At 33.7% G+C, this 18107-nt stretch overlaps 1 protein-coding gene across 1 annotated transcript in view; it reads left to right on the top strand.

Annotated features, from left to right (window-relative positions):
- The first annotated feature begins 5192 nt into the window (after positions 1–5192).
- Positions 5193–18107, top strand: part of ARHGEF4 (Rho guanine nucleotide exchange factor 4) — a 163337-nt gene continuing 150422 nt past the window's right edge. The window contains exons 1-2 of the mRNA XM_014052144.2: positions 5193–5577; positions 8339–8374. Coding sequence (XP_013907619.2) covers positions 5368–5577; positions 8339–8374 — 246 coding nt within the window. The 5' untranslated portion in view covers positions 5193–5367. The remainder of the gene's footprint in view (positions 5578–8338; positions 8375–18107) is intronic.

Below are 18107 nucleotides of genomic sequence, written 5' to 3'. Positions count from 1 at the left end.
ATAAAACATTTAAAATGTTAGAATAAATAGCTACATAAAAAATTAAGAAACATAATGAATAAAATATAAAATATCAATAAATACCTAAATAATTTACAATTATCATAAAATTTAAAATTTATTGTTTTATTCATTAATTAAATAAATATATAATTGTAAACATGATTTTAATATTGATATCATCACTATTCGTCATTGTGTTAAAATAGCTGCACATAATTATTTAAAGGGAAAAAAGTTGAACAAAAGAAAAAAGCAAGCTAGATAGTTTTAAATTTCTTTCATTGAACCTGATATATTAACATCTTTAGAAACACTGAAATTTTCCTAGTTACTGTTAGTTATTTCCCTTTTAAAAATCATATTCTAAGAAAGTTTTCCTTGAATGATATATGTTATTTCTTATTTAAATGTTAGCCAAAATTTAATTTCTACTATTTCTACCATTAATTTTGTCATTGATTTGTCTTTCCAAATTATTATTGAGAAGTTCTCCCTTATTCCAATACAATTTTTAACAATAGACTATTTTTGGGAACTTCCCTCCTTCCCTCTCTGTCTCACACAGAGATTTACACTTACTAGGTTTGCTGTCAGGTTCACAATATTGCGACGTATGTTAATTTTTGGTACCATCCATAAAAAAGGGCTGGATGTATGTCACAAAAGTCCAGTCCTTTTACTATGTCTATCACCAATAATTAACTAATTCTGGTTTTTTTTGTAATAGTATAATCTATATTTTGATATCAAAATTTGTACAGTTTCAAAAGTATAATGAGATATAGGTAGGACAAACATAAAGATAGCATGGTAGTATTAGAATTGGGTTTTTGCCATTTCCATATGAAGAACAAAAGACATGATGCACACATACAGTCACACTCATATATGGGAAAGAATGAGAATTGTTGAGCTGTTGTTATTACCTTTTGAAGATATAGATTATACTATAATGTGTTCACATTTTCTGCATGAACTTGAATTTGTCAACAGATTTTCAAAGTCCATCATCATAGCCACAACTTTAGCCATGATAAAAGACAAAGGACTAAGAATGTGATAAGTTGTGTCCATCTTTCATCAAACAATATTCTTACATGTATGGATATTTATATAAAACATTAACAGTTATTTTAAGTATTGTTCATTAGTGGATACTTTATTCTAGCACACTTCTTGCTTCAATTGTTAGCAAATGCATAGAGCCAAGATGCTCATTAGTAAACTCTGATATATTGAGGTAATCTTTAAATCTTACATATTTTGCTTGCAAAAAACCTCTCCTGTAATAATTGTTAAATCTCTTATCATTAATTCAATAATAAGAATCAAATGATACAATTCAATAACTTTAGATTTTGGTTGTAATACTATATGTTTAGTTGGCAAACTGTATTACTTAACATGCTTCAAAATGTGACTAATCACGCCTGCAGTATTTAAGGAGTCTTCGGCTTTTTCTGTTAGGTGAAATACTTGACTTTTGGTTCCAAATTCTGCTCAGATGGCATGTGCTCAAATAAAAGATAACCAATTTTGGATTGCTTTGATTTAGCAAACTCACATTTTTGGAAATATTTAGTTCAAATGTCAGCAAAAATTAACATAGCCATAATTAATATCCAACAAAAGGAATACAAACACATTTAGCTTTAGAATGAACTGTGTTTCAAAAAAGGAGAGTTGATAGGGATGATGTGAATGTGTTTTGCTTTTAAGGTCAGACCAGTGATAAAATAAATAAAGGATGGGCTGAATGTGTTTATTTGCATGAACCAGCATGATTATATATGCATGGTAGACATTATTCTATATTATCTCCCATCATAATCTTAACAAAACATTTTAGTTAAATGAACATTTGATGTATTTTGAATAATATCACTAATTAAATGCTTTACAGTTCCCTTTGGTATTAGATTTGCCTTGCATTTAATTAATTCAAACACAAAAAACCAAAACAAATATTTTGAAGACTCCATACTTGAATCTTTGTCTCTATATGTACTGTATTATGTATATACGTATCTACACAATAAATTCATTGGTACATTTGTAGCAATAATTTAAAGGCCTGTATTATTTTATAATTTTGAACTATGTTTGAATATGTTTTTTATGATATGTTTTTAAGAAATAAATGGATGATTCATTTCCTCAGTGCATCTGTAGCTTTTTTGTCACACTTGCTTAGTACTACCTTTTTTCAGCACTGAATAGAATAACTTTTCTAATAAACTGATCCTCTTCAAGTTTGCTGGATTATGTTTCCCATCCTACCATTCCAGGCTGCTCATCTGGCTATGCTTATTTGGAATGTTGATAACATTTTGAGGACATGTTGGAGAAATAGGAAATGTAAGATGTCACATACAATGGCTGGGTTTACAACATACTAATTCTTGATTTCTTTTACAAATGGTTGTTTGTGTAAACCATTCATGAATGATAACTATTAAGCCATAAATCATGATTTACAAACTACAAAATTGTTTTTTCTGGTGAGACTGGTCTATAAGGGCAACCTTGTCTATTCAAATATGGGACGGAGCATACTGCTTCCCCTTTCACCTTTCAGCCCCAATCCAGGAGCCTTCGCAGGCAGTTGCTTTTGTTACAAACTATTTTGTGTTTAATTTAAATTTACCAACAAAGAAATAAAGGGAGACTAGTATAGTTATTTCAAGCTTTTTAGCTCTCATCAGCTAGCATACCCTTCTGGGATTCAAGAAGGGTATGGCTAGCTGATCCAGAAAGGTATGGCTTGCTGATAAGAGCTAAAAAGCTTGAAGTAGCTATATTAGTCTCTCTTTATTTCTTTGTCAGTAAATTTAAATTTAATACAAACTACAAAGTTTCAACTAATCTTAATTCAAAAACAAGAACACCAAATAATGTGTTAACAAGATGTATGAACTTAAATTCCATAACTTTCCTTAAAATGTCTAAATTTGATGTCTAAATGTTACTTTTTGACTTTGAATTAGTATAATGTGTGAATCCAGAGGTTTTTTTTATAATGTGGCTTAAGGTTAAGCATACTGTGTGAATCTAGATAACTATAGTTTATCCAACTAATTATGGTTTAGCACAAAGTGGGAATATGGTCTATGGTTCTAATAATACACTTATCTCTATTTATATCTGCCTATTCTTTGATTTGATTACACTATTCTTTGATTTGATTATCTTCATATGCTTCAGCATAATATATATATTAATAAATAGAAAAAACAAGCTACATGAAATTATTAGAGAAGCCGTCAGTATAGAAAAACATTCTTATGAGAATGCTATCATGGGAATTAAAATATCAAGAATTTGGAGCCTGTAACTGCAACTCCTCCTTTGTGTTTTGTTTTTATATTCTCATCTAGCTTGATAATAATGGTTGCAGCAATTCTGTCCCACAATTCCATGCAATTGGCATGGAAGATAGCATTTACTTAAAAAGAAAATCACATTCAAACAATCAGTTGATGGTAACCAGTTGAAAGGAATGAGAGAGGAATGAAATCTATTATTTTGCATCATTATAACATTATCAAAAAAAGAGGCATCACTGAAGAAGATAATAAATGGAACAAAGAAGAGTGTGCTTCTATAATTCAGTGCAGTGTGACAAATTTTCCACTGAAATGAAACAGTGAGTATTTGTTTAACCAAAAAGCTTGATAATGTATCAGAAAAAGGCACCTAATGAGAGAATCTGAAGCACTCAAATCTGAAGCAACCAAAACAAAGAAGAAAAGAGAAGAAAAGTTTGCAGTGCTTATGGCATATCTGTATTTGTGTCCAAGAAGTACTGGCCATATATTTTCAAATATGTGCAAGCTTCTGGTATTCTTCAGAGAAAAAGTAAAGGATCACAACAGCAAGAGATATATGATTTATCCCGTCAAAGAGGAATTGACAAAGAAGGAATTCTCCTTATAGAAAAGAATCAAATAAAAGAGGAATCCTAAATAGCTTCAAAGTCCTCACAGAAAAAATAGGCTGTTAGCCTTCAGGAGAACAATAAGTAAAAGTAAAGAAGGTACTAGACTCTTAAAGGCCAGGAGGATGTAGTAAAGTGAAAACTTGTGTAATTGTAATCCTCTATTATGTTGAATCAAAACATCTAGACATGTTGGTTATGAAATGTGTTCTCTTTCAGGTATAGAATCAAAGATATGAGAACTTCAAAGCTTATTAAATCTAATAATAATTATCCTTTCCCCTTAATTCATGTGGAGCAAATGATATTATTAGGAATAGCTATAATCATATCTCTACAGTCTTTCAAGATCTAGGAAAGAAGTTCAAAACTTTGGGAGCTTGGGTGTTTTGCTCTATATTTCCAGTTCATGGGGGAAAAAAACCATGAAAGAGAGAGAATATACAAGGTCAAGAACTGGATTAACAAATGGCAGGATAAATTAGGTTTATGGAATTGCTACCAAGAACTTCACAAAGACTAGTAAATACTGTACATGTTTGACCAAAGACAGCACATGTGATCAGGAGAATTTTAACTTCAATCCTTTAGTACTTGGAGGTAGAAATTTTGAAATAAAAATTTCAGGTAAGAACTTGGGCATTGTAGAAGGAAATGAGAATGCTGAAATACAGCCTGTTAAACTACTATATGAAAAATTAGGAAAAAATAAGTGTCAGCAATAAATTGGAACTTTGAGGAAAGCTCTGCCTTGAATTCTGATTTAATTTTGGATGATATTTGGAATGCTGACATTAAGCTTCAAAGATTTGACCTTCATTATCTATCTATTAGTGCTCAGAATGTAAAACATCAATATTATGTTCTTTTGTAGCAAGTGGTCCCATAACAAACAACAAATTATTGTAGTTTGGGAGAAATAAGAAGAACAACAAAAAATCCTTGCAGCACAAAAATGCATCCTTCTCCACAAGGATGATATTCTTTCCCAAACTGAGACTTCATTTGGGGAAACAAAACTGGTCCAGAAGTTTTGATAGATCATCACTTTTTCTTGTATTCACTTCCTAATAAGAACAAGGGGGCAGTGATGTGGGGTGGGGGGGAGCTGGGGCTTGCACTTTGACTAAATGGAATCTTTCTTTTCACTCTTGGCAACCACAGAAGTATTCTTGTGCTGACACTCTCTGGGCAGTGCTATATTTATCTTGTAGCTGAACACACATTTCCAAGAGGTTTTTCAATAACAGAAAGGCAATCAGCCAAAGCAGTTTTAACCTAAGAAGTTTTGTTCCAGCATCATCAGCACTGTGTTGATTGCAGAGGCCAAATCGTGCGATGGCCAGGAAGAGTTAACTGCTGCCTTGAAACAAAGGACTCTCTCTCTTGCTGGTGGCTTTGTGAACGACTGAGGAATAGTTGATAAGATGGAGTTCAACAAGTTTCTGAATGCATCAGGGGGGCATCAAAGAAGGCAAGAGGAGGCTTTTGCTGGTGCAGGCAGCAGTGAAGCCAGGGTGGACGATGATGTGGATTTTGTACAAATGTATCTTAGCTGTTTACCTGAGAGATATATGAAGGCAAAATTTACCCTGACAGCATATCTGGTGTGTTGGCTAATCTTGAAACTCTGTAAGGTAAGAGATCAATTTCAGTAATTCAGCTAGGGGGAAAGTCCACAGTAGCAAAGGCAACATGGAGAAGGTTGCTAGGTGAGGAAGGTAGCATCAGAGACTGTGTCAGCTTCTGGACTGGCATAGGCACAGAAAGACTGTGGATGGTCATGCTGTTAGCAATAGAGCATCCCTTTTCCTTGAATGTTTATTGCTAAACAATACCATTTGACATAAGATCACCAGAAGCAGGATATATTTTGTTCTTGGAAACATTATAGTGTAATGATTTCAAATATGATGCTACACATATGTAGAATATTTTTTCTTTGTTTTTATTTTTCTGAGACCTGGCAGCCAAACATGTTTTTAAATTTGTTTTATTTGCTGGCCTAACATGTCAGGAATGTAGAAACAGTCGTAAAACATGCATTGAAGGAATGGGGATAAAATAAATATCATTTGGATTTTTTCCAGGGAAATAAGGCACGTGATAATTTAAAATGCTTCTCCTCAGCCTCCTGCAAAACCATTAAACCCAGAGTCTAAAAGTACCTGCTCCTTCTTTCAGTGACAGCTGGAGAAGCATTCAAATGCTAACACTGGGAGATAGTACTTCTGTTTCCTTAGATCTGCCTCTCACACTAATTTGTACTTTCTCCCCACCAACTTTCTTACCAGTTGATATTGAGAAAACTACTTGTGTAAGGAGTGAAAAATGTGCTTTTATTTATTTAAAGTAGTGAGGGAAATTATACAAAACACTAATAAAAGTGCAACATTTTTGGTTGATCTGGAATGTAACTTGACACTGACTTCTCAAAACATTTATAGTTTAAACCATGTTTCTCTAATCCTTAAATCTAATTGGAACAGAGGGATATAAAATATGAAAAGACAAAATGATTATGAAAATGATTATGAAATAGGGGCATTAGTTTGTCTTCCTATAACAACTGAGAGAAGGCTCTTTGGAATTTGATGGGACATTTTTAAATATATGTGCTTAAGGTTACACACATTTATTTTTAAAAGACATTATTTCAAATTTTGATATTTGCATTCCTGGTAAAAAATCAAAATGCACTTACTGAAACTGAATTGAAACAGCAACATAATATAATGTAGCCACATTTTATAGAATATTTGAACAAATATCTATATAACTTTTATTTTTCCATTTTTGAGATGGGTGTTTGAGGTTTGGTTGAAAGGGTTAAACTTAAAAAAGATGTCTACAATAATCTACGTTCCAAAGCTAATTTAGAAAACAGTTTAACATATCATCTCATTCCTTTGTAAAATTCTAGTAGTAGTTTCATTTCTTTGACATGTAGAAAAAGTGATGATAATCAGAAATATTACTTTTTCACAATCTGTGGGTCTCTTCTATCATTCTAAGAGTGTGTTTAAGAGAGGGAGTAGAAATATTCTTTCATTTTAAAACACACCTGATTGAATTCTCATTGTTCTCCCATCTTGAACTGGGAGAAATACTGCTGACTAGTGGACCTAGGCTACATGCTTAAAAAAGATGACAAAATCTCATTAACAGTTACGCTCATAAAAAACAAGTACCGGTAAGTCTGGGCTGAGTGCTATGAATATATTCTATTAATGGCAAGAAATACAGTAGTTCCTAAATCATCTATCACACCTTCCTTGCATCCAATCACTACTTATTTTTTTATTCTGTATTTGCTATTCAACAACCTTCCCCAATCTGAGAAACTACAATTCCCACCAGCCACAGGCAGTTCACACAAGCACTGGTGTCTTGTTATTCGATTAATCCAAATTGCATAAGGATGACAGAACCTGTTGTATGCTCTCTTCTTTCACTCAGTCAACTCCTACACCTCTCCAAAGATAGTTCATTCAAATTCCCTCATGTCTTTTGCTTGGTCAGCTTTCCATATCATTAATTTTTGAACCTAGAATACAGCACACTATATTCTCTGTCCATTAAGCCAGTGGTTCCCAAACTTGGCAACTTTAAGACTTGTGGACTTCAACTCCCAGAATTCTCCAGCCAGCTCTGCTCTGGCTGTTTGGGAACCATTGCATTAAGCTAACATCCAGCATAAGTGGGGAGGGGGAGAGAAATAGGAGATATTCTATCAAAACTTTGTAATAGAGTTGAGGCTAAAATAGTTGTTAAAATATGCCACAGTGATGACACAAGTTCAGGGGTTCAGAGAATTAGAGGAGGAAGTCACACTTATACTGTGAAAAATATTCAGTCTTAGTTGCCCCTTTGCACTTTACCAATAACACATACAAAATGTTTTGCATTTCCCCATTATCAGCATCCCATGCCCCTTTAAAACTTTTGGGGCCCACTTCAGTAGAAAATGTAGGAGATTTATTTTTCTATCTGAAGCACCCGTAACTCTTGCATCTCTTTCTATTTTGTTAAAAAACAAACAAGTAGGCAGTGAGAAGGAACCTCTTGCAATGTGACTTCAAATATGTATGGTTACAAAGAACATGCAGCATAATTATTTTTCACACAATGGGTTTGAATGAAGGGCCTTTGTATAAAACCTCCATCCCTCAGCCTAGAATGGAGAAATTCTTTGAAAAAAAGAAATGCAAAACTAGCATGCTTTTAGGAATTTTCGTTGTTCTCATCTGGAGAACATACAGAGGGACAGGTTTATTCCATGGGTGATTCTACAAGTAGTCAGAAAAGATAGAGCACCAGAGATGAATGGGCTGGACATGAGTTGTTTGTGCTGGTTCCTTTCTCCCTTTCTAACATTTGGTATTTGTATCTTGACAGACAGCCTGGGAAAAAAGATATCCAGCCATTCAAAAGGTAGGATTTCACATCAATTACCAAATAACATCCAATAATTGTTCATTAACTATTAACCCATTTCAACATTATTCCTTAAGTATGACTAACAGATAATAACAATCTAAACACATACAGTAGTTTATTGAAAACATTTTTAGGTTACTTGGTTTTAACATGTGCTGCTTAACCAGAAATAGAAATCATTAATATACTTTGTAGTTCTTAAGGCACAGGGGACAGAGAAAGCTACTACAATACTAGTTGCAGCAGTAGATTGAATAGAATTTAGAAAGAAAAAGTCATAGGTCAAGCGTCCCTGCCAGCACATTACTCCTAAGTACACTCAGTGTACATAAGTACACATTACTTATTTGAGTAAACTCTATTAAATTCATTCAAATTGTTTCTGAGTAGATATGCATGGTTAAACATTTTATTATTTAATCTCACAAAATTAACATTCTATGAAATCCATAGTAAAAAGTCAATTATTTTCCATTTGATATTGTATTTCCAAACAAAAAAAGTTTTGAGAGTGACAGTATAATTTTTTAAAAAGAAAAAGATAACAAATTGCCAAATATATTAGCAGTCAGTGTTCCAATTATATTTGCAACTTAGCATCCACACTTTTCTGTCTCATGTAACATGGGCCCCAAATGTCCTTCTCCAATTAGAAAAACAGAAACAATAAGTCAACAAGCATTCTGGAGTTTACATCTTTTCTCTGCTTTGCCTTTACACAAAGCAGCTGGCAGAAGTCCAGCAAGACCTTGCCAGAACTGACTAATCAATATTCAGCAGAGATAGCTGCTCATTATGCAGTCATTGAATGCTTCTAGAAGTTGCTCACTGTGCACTTCTCATTCTTTACTCTTCTCTTCTAATCACATGCATTACTGCGCATGTACCCACACAAATGTACCTCCCACGAGGCCTTTTCTGTTCAGCATGAAAACAAAACTTGTAGCAAACTCCATTCAGCTGTAGCTCACTGAAGCCAGAGATTGGTATGTTATTCCAGCAACAAAGGAAAGTTGGGGGTAAAGCTGCCCCTAATGCAAAATATAGCTTACTTTAATACCACAGAAAGAGAGAGAATGAGAATGTGCATTAGATAGGAAACAAATATTCAACACTAACAAGAACCACCAGTACAATTCTGACTTTAAAAAAGAAGAATGATAAGAGAAGTAGACATTGCACACAACTTATCTGTTCTAGCAGATACATATTTGAGATACTACTGGGACCCAAATTATTCAACCCTAACCTGTTTTGTGCTGTCTCTGTATAGTTTCTGTACAAGCCAGGCTCCTCTGCTCCTCACTGCCATAGATTAAATATAACAGGTACATGTGCCACAAGGAAAGGGTTGTTGATAACAATACTAGGAAACAATATTTTTGTCTTGTGAAATTTCATCTAGTCAATTCTGATCATAAAAATGTCAGGGCTGTTCCTATTATTGTTAGATTAATTTGGATTTGAAACAAATATGTTTTTATTTCAAAGAATGCAGCGGGTCATTGGACAATTCTCACTGGCAATAAATTGATTTATTGCTTTTTTTTCTGAGAAAGAGATAATATCTGAAACTCTGAAACTGCAGTGTTTAAAAGTCAGTGTGAACTCAAGCCCTATGTAAATGAAAAGAGTTGGATATCAGTTGAACAATAGAAGCTGCAATAAATTCCAAGTGTTTTTCAAATGTCAGTCTTCATGTCCCCGTACTAATATATTTTGAGTGAATCATGTGGCTGGCCTGAATCGCACAATTACTTTTCTTATCACCACTAGGGCATAGTTTGCATGCTAAAGAGGGAAAACAAGAGGCAGCTGATATGTCTGTTAAGGCAAGCTTTAGCAGGTTGCAGATACACAAATATTCTATTTCTGTGCTCCTGCTTTGATTCTCCACTAGCCCTGCAGTCTTCAGCTAAAGATTGGTCAGCATATTAAACAGTGGTACATAAATACCGGTATAGTATGTTATTTATTATGGCCTCCACCTTGCTTCCCATAGTGCTTTGCTAATTCAGTTTCAGAGAGCAGATTCCTACATTGTTCATAACTTGGTCAAGAGATTTTTGCACCTTGATAAAAAGAACAAAAAAAAACCCAACACCAAATTTCTTGTAAAAGCCCCATTCCTTTCAGCTTGTTTCTATAGTAAGTTACTGGTCTTTTCTTTGTGGTAGTATATACTGTGTACAAGCAAGATGTATTTATTTACAGCTCCTCTCCAATTTGTATAGGATTCTTAATTGTTGGAAGTAGAACTTTATTTAAGAAAGCTCTGGACATATTTTAGAAGGACATACATTTTACTAAGAGTCACCTCATTGTGAGATAGTAATTGAGGGCTAAGGATGTTATACATATAGATGGGACTAGGTCAGGGGTGGGTTCCTGCCAGTTCTAACCTCTTCTATAGAAGAGGTTCCACAAATCTACAGTGCCGTTTAGAACCGATTCCAGCTCTCTCCCCCGCCGCCCATCCGCACATCATCAAGATGAAGAGTGAGAGGAGGAATTCTGGGAGTTGAAGTCCACAAGTCTTAAAGCTGTGAACCCCTGGGTTTTTTCCCTAAAGGGTTAGGGGTGCAAGGGTCTTGTAACTTGATACCTTTAAGATTTGCACACAAATGTCAGAGTTCCTGAGCCAACATGACTGGAGGAGGAATTCTGGGAGTTGAAGTCCACAAGTATTAAAGCTGTGAGGTTTGAACACCCCTGGGTTTTTTTTTCTAAATGGTTAGGGGTGTAAGGGTCTTGTAACTTGACAGCTTGAAGACTTGCGTGCTTCAAATGCCAGAGTTTCTGAGCCAACATTTTGGTTGCTAAGCAAGAGCATTGTTAAATGAGTTTCACCACATTTTACAAGTTGGCCATGCTCACCCTGTCACATGGCTGGCAAGCCAATCCCACCCGGTCACATGGCTGGCAAGCCACTCCCACAAAGCAGGCCACACCTACAGAAGATATTCTAAAAATTTTGAAACCCACCACTGGACTAGGTTGTGTGTGTGTGTGTGTGTATGTGTGTGTGTGTGTGTGTGTGAGAGAGAGAGAGAGAGAGAGAGCTTTGAGTTGTCTGTATGTTTTTAAAATTCTGATATATCTGTTTATAGTAACACTGTAATTTTCATGCATTTCCCATCTCAACATACCAGTTAACAGTGCTGAAGTTTTCAATAATTATGGGAAGACGGGCTGTAGAAAATGGACTCAGGTCAATAGTTACTTGCTAGAATAAAAGCAGTTTCCCATGCTCTAGGGATGTCATATGTCTTTCATGCTAAAAAGAAAAAGAATTTTGTTTCCTACCTTGTTGCTCAGATCCTTTTAGATGCTGCTGTTCCAGTTCTTTGAGAATTTTTCACTATATGGAATGGCTTTCCCCAATCCAAGAAAAAGACAGTATCCTGCAGAGTTATTTATATTTACCACTCCTTAACAATCAAACAAAACAATTCACCAATTCTTAAATTAAATGTGGACATCAGTAATAGCAATTTAGCCCTATAGATTTCTGAAACACTAAAGTATATAATTATTGAAATTTACCAATATTATAAATAATCAGAACTGTGTTTGTAAAAAATATGACCACAATGCCCTCTACTGGCTGACAAAAATGCACCCCTTTAAAATCAATATTCCTAACGAAAGTTGTTGAGACCTTTAAAAATGTGACTGGAAACATCCTGGCTATCCTGTGTTGATTTCCACAATAGATAGTGACATTTTTGTAAAATGTAAGACAACTACACCAATCCTCAGAATTGTTTTAGCAAACATGATAATCAGAGTACCGAACAGTTAAGTTTAAACCTACTTTGGCAGAAAAAGGGGGGGGGATGACTAGCCTAGTGAAGATTAACTTGATATGGACATGTTCACATGGTTTCCCACATATTTACATGGTTTTCTTGGTAACAATATGCAGCACTTTACTATGCTGTCTTCTGGTATCTGTTTTATTGATTTCACTCAGACACACTGCTTAAGGAAAGATGGAATGTATGTATTTTAAAATTGAAAAATAAAAAACTTTTATATAAAAAAGATTCCTTAGTGGCCTCCTGTCTAAATATTTGCCAGGGCCAACCCTAAGAGCTTTTTGAGATCAGCCAAGTTTGTCTAGGGTTGCCATTTCTTATGATGTTGATGGACCAAGGCTTGATTGTATCCTGCATTACAATCCTTTTGGAATCTATCATATTGAATTCAGAAATTATTCTTTTGAAAGAATGCTAAACCCATGTCCAAATATAGCCTGGCCGACAGATCATATAATCAGTGTAGAAGAGGGTTGTGGAGCTGTCTTGCTCAGTGCATTGAGGGAACTCCTTTCTTACCTCCCTTGTGCATCACTTTCTTTTTGAGTTATCCAATCATTGTGTGATGATATAACAGTTATGATGAAAATAATACCACTGTGATAGCTAGGTGACACTAAAAGTTATGTACAACAGGTCATAGATATGTGCCATTGATCTGTCCCTCAAGCAGCATGAAAAGTCCTAAATTCTTCATCCTAGCCTGCAATTGTTTCACTGTGCTCAAAACATTAAACACAACAACTGATGGTTTTTTTTTCTTCATTGGTGAGAGGGGAAACAAAGCCAGGGAAATCTACCTTTCCTTAATTTGTCCTGTATTCAAATGATAAAGTCAGGAGCACTTACTACCTTCATACCTTCTTATGGTAGAGTAGCATTCTTTGATAGAAATGGGTAATGCAAACTATCCTGGCATGCTTCTCTGTCAACTGAAAGATAGAGGATAGCATTTTAATATGGTCTGTGTTCTCACTGAATCCTATTAAGTCACTGATGGATGCATAGCTTTAAATACATATTACATATATAACAATTTTGCAGTTGTACATTTTAGTTTTTTAAAAGCTCTCAGGAAGCTGCCAAACAGTTGAAAAACCAGTTAATCTTTTTATTTGACTCAAATTCCTTTGCTGAACAAATTTAGGTTTGCGTTCCATCTTCTATAATGAAGGCAAATGAAACTGTTTCAAATGCAACTATTACCAAATAATGTATTGTGTGATGTGTTGAGTTTTTAAATTTGTTCATTAACAAAAAAAGAATGTAAATCTTCATTAAATTTTCTTTTTATTGGACAAATCAGTAATGAAGTAAATAATCCTCTCAAATGAAAAGATTACTATACAAAATTTGGAGAATGTCTACAATATTATTGTTTCTGGAAATATGGAAACCCATTGAATGAAATGGGAAGCTTTTCCCTGTCTGATGAGAAAGAGAAAGCATAATCAAATATGAAATGTGGAATTTCAAGTAAAACTAGATTAAACAATATTATGTTCAATTATTTCTAATTCTAGCAGTCAAAACCTGCAACTAAAATAAATCATTTTCTTCATGCAAACATTTTCTATGCATCAGCTAGTTGGATAAATTAGCATAAACTGTCAATTCCTCTCTTCAATTGTTACAGCAAGGAAGGTACCGTGTATTACACGGAGTTGCATTTTTACCTAGCCTTTCTTATTAAAAATGGCACATCTTGTTTTAAAATTAAAAAAAACCCGTAAATTCAATCAACCAAGATTGTTATGCTAAAATGCTTAAATATGAAACTTTCCTATGGTATTTGATTTTTAATTTCTCATCATGAGTTTAACTAATCTGGTTTCTATGTTTATTTTTCAACAAAATTACTTTATATCCTTGAACCATCTGAAAAGAAACACTGATATTGTCTCCCATTTTCTCTTCTTATTGATTGATGGTCATGTGCAACTGGGATGTATTTATGGCAGTTGCACTGTTCTGGGGTTATGTGATCAATATTTGTAACCTTCCCAGCTGACTTCTGACAAGCAAAATCAATGGGGGAAGCCAGATTCACTTGAAAACCATACGATTTACCTAACAACTGAAGTGATTTATTTAACAACTGTGCCAAAAAAAGTCATAGAATGGGACACAATTCACTTAACAACTCTCTTGCTTAGCAATGGATATTTTGGGCTCAATTGTAGTTGTAAAAAAAATACAAGACAAGAAACAATGATGGAAACTGACCAAGGAGAGAAACAACCTAGAACTAAGGAGAAAATTCCTAAGGGTTAGAACAATCAACCAATGAAGTAACTTTCCTTCAAAGGTTGTGAGTATCCCATTTACTAGAGACTTTCAAAAAGAGAATGTACAACCTCTTGCCTGAAATGGTATAAGATCTCCTGCTTGAACAGGGGGTTGGACTACAAAAACGTCAATGTCACTTCCAAGTCTATTGTTTTATGTTCTATGACTACCTGAATGTAGAAAAATATTATTTATCTAACCGTAGTATATGCCTTTTGATATGAAGCTTTCAGGGAACTGTTTTATTTTTATACAATGATTCTTTCATTTACTTTTATCTTCTTTGTACTTAATCTTCATATGCGTCCTATGTTTGTTTATAGTATTTTGTTGCTATGTATGGATATATGTATGGATGTATAAATGTATGTATGTCTAAAATATTAAGACTATGCTTAGGTGTTATAGGCACAAATTTGTTTTACGTCTAATTTGATTAATATTTTATATTATTTCCATGATATTTTATAAAAGTTGCCTTCTTAAAGTTCAATGTTATGTTTCTTGTCTCTAGTTAAGTCTTGCACTTTTTCAATTTTCCATTATTACTAAATTTGGTCTTTTATTTGTATTCATTCATTTTGCTATTTTATTTTTATGCCTGATTTGATAGCTGTCATTTTTTCCTAAATCAACATCTTTACAGTATTCCATCTTGTCAGAGTCACTTAAAGTGGGCAATACAGAACTACAGATTTGTTCTCCAAAAGCAGAAAAAAATGTTGCTATCTTAGGTAGAAAGATTTTGAAACTACCAATGATAAACTGTGCCAGCATCTGCAAACTACAGGTATACTCTGATTTATAGCAGGATACTATAAATACTATACTATATTATAAACGCACATTGTACGTTTGTGTGTTTGTGAGGCACAGTATTGAGAACTTGGAGTGTTTCCCAAAAGGACTGAAACATTTCCAACTTAATATATTCTTTATCCCACTCATTTTCTTCCTAAACTGTGGTATTCATTGAGTTACAATAATACAGCCAAAGATTTGATTCTAACTGAATTTCAATCCTGTGATGAACAATAGAAAGAAATTTCATTCCTTGATACCTTCTTCTTTTACCAACAATCAAATAAGAAACAGCAAATTATATTGGTAATGCTATACCTGTAGAATACCTTAAAAAAAGAGGAGGGGAAAAAAGAAAGCAAAGAAGAATGTATGCATAACATACTATTTTGAGTCACATGTCTAAAGTATATCACACAGAGTTGATCTGAATAGCTTATACAGATGGGCTTATAAAGCTTTGCCAGAATAGGCCTTTGTCACTTCTAGAATCTGATGCCCAGTCTATTAAATGCAGACTTGAAAGAAAGCAATGAATGATGAGCAGAAAGTGTGAGTTCAGCTGCCTGGCAATAAACAGTAGATGGCAGAGCTCCAACGAGAGAGCAGCAACTGACATTTCCACTGGCCAGCAATATAAAGTCGCATACAGGATTATATAGAAGGAGACAATCATCTTCTGACCCTGTTTCTGCTCTCTTCCAGAAAGCTAACATGTCGAAAACCAGATTGTGTATTTAGTCCACTTCAGTTTGTCTGTTGCCAAGAGGAACTTTTGCATTTATTATTATTATGAATAATTATTTGGCATTTTCTTGGGAATGTTTGGCAGTGGAAAGTGCTTAACATCTTAGACAAAGAATTTTGTTTGGAACCTTTCATCACTGGGGACTAGCTGTTTGGTAAATAGTTCACAAATAGTACTCTGATAGAACTTTCTGATAGAAAATTCATTACAGTGCTGCTTGAAATGTATGAAATATTGTAGATAAATATGATTCCTAAAATGCAGAATTTGCCATTTTGTGAAGTTTCCCTTTATTGAGCCTGTAGCTCAGCAAAGAGAGCAATCATATAAAAATGGAAAGAAATTTATCTTCCAAATGCTTAGGAATTGATTAAATTTTGTTATTCATCTTTTGAAATATCTTTATATTTGAGAAAGATGAAGATGGGACAATATGTTTCAATATGGTCTTAATGTTAAAGTTAAAAATTGAATTGTGCCTGTGAACAACCTTGAAAAGGATAATCACACTTAGGCAAGGATTAGTGAAGCGTTGAAAAAAATGTAATAGAAAAGAGATTTATTTGCTGGAAATGCATTAAAAGTATAGGCAATACCTAGGATCTAGCTAGTTCCATCCAGGAAAGTCAGACATAGTTTCTCTCTGTGTGTATGCATGGGAAGAAAAGCTAAATGAAGTGACCTTAATTAACAATATTTTAGACAAAGGGCAGGCAGAGCAGTGGACAGAGACAAAGTATATAATTACATCTCTATCTCTATCACATTGCTCTTTATGATCAGTAAGTCATGAGTAAGTCATAAAGTTTCAGTGCCACTGGATTTAGAGCTCTAACAGAGTCAACATTTAGCTTCATTTCAGACAACAAAATTTTATGTTCATCACTAGAGGGATCTGTCCCACACTTTGCTCTCCATATCTTCCAATCTAAAAAGATGTGGTTATTTGGAATCCCCAGACTCATTTAAGAAATTCAGGTGTTTTTACTGATTAGATAGATTTGTTGTTATATAAATTTCTAGTATATATTACTATGTAAAAGTTAAAAAGTTGAGGCTGTTTGTTATAACCTTATTCTACTGTGCTAAAAAGAGTAGGGAGTCAATGCTTTTTTTTTCTTTTTTCCTTTTCCCCTACAATTTTTTCTCTTCCCTTTTTACTCCCTTACTTTCCCATTATTTTCATTTTTCTCTGCATTTTATATTTTGATAAACTATAAAAAAGAAAAGAAATTCAGATGGAAGTATTTCTTAAACACCACAAATTAAATTGGATCATATTTGGTATTTTTGTTGAAAACATTTTTGATTACTGTTGAAACCACAATACAAAATTTTGTGGCAAGTTAATCTTAATTGAACTTTTGTTCACCAGGACCTGTAGGTTGATCTCAATACAATTAAGAACAACCAATTTCCTAACAAAATCTGCACCAAACATCAATCAATAGTGAAGAGTAGTACCATATGGAAATGAATTTAGTAAATGTTCCACAGCTTCAGATTTCTCTTACTTTTGAGGTTTATCAAAATCTGGATTGGAGTATGTTCAAAAGAAATTTTCATTTGAAATAAAATTTCATTCTCTTAGAGGCAAACAAATTATTAGTGGGCAAACAAATTATTTTTATTATTTTTAATACATTGTTGAATTCTGAAAATTTATAAAAGATGTGTTTAGGACTGAAAATGGGGCAAAATTAAATAGATAAATGTTTATATTGCATTTTTCCTAATGCATTTTTTCTGCATGTACATTTTAAAGTTACACCCTCTCATTTGAGCTAAATTTCAAAATGGATTTCAGTTGTTCTCACTGAAATGTCAACTGGATAAATGCTTTAACAGTACAGCCCTGTAAAGTCTACTTAAAAGTGCATCCCCATCCTGAGTAAATAATTATACGATTGGAGTCTCGGAGTTTTCATTAAAATGTCCTGGGTTTTATAGAAACCTAGGAAGTTTTTTTCTGTGTACTGCTAGGGCTACGTCATTAGAAAATTAATGAATGTGCAAACTGGAATGCATGCATGTGAAAGGGAAAATAAAAGGTCATCCTCATGCATCT

This window comes from Thamnophis sirtalis, unplaced genomic scaffold (assembly GCF_051295495.1).
Source record: "Thamnophis sirtalis isolate CommonGarterSnake01/CBP01778 unplaced genomic scaffold, rThaSir2_p1.2 scaffold_11, whole genome shotgun sequence".
In the NCBI taxonomy this organism is placed as follows: domain Eukaryota; kingdom Metazoa; phylum Chordata; class Lepidosauria; order Squamata; family Natricidae; genus Thamnophis; species Thamnophis sirtalis.
This window is presented reverse-complemented; position numbering and strand designations above follow the sequence as displayed.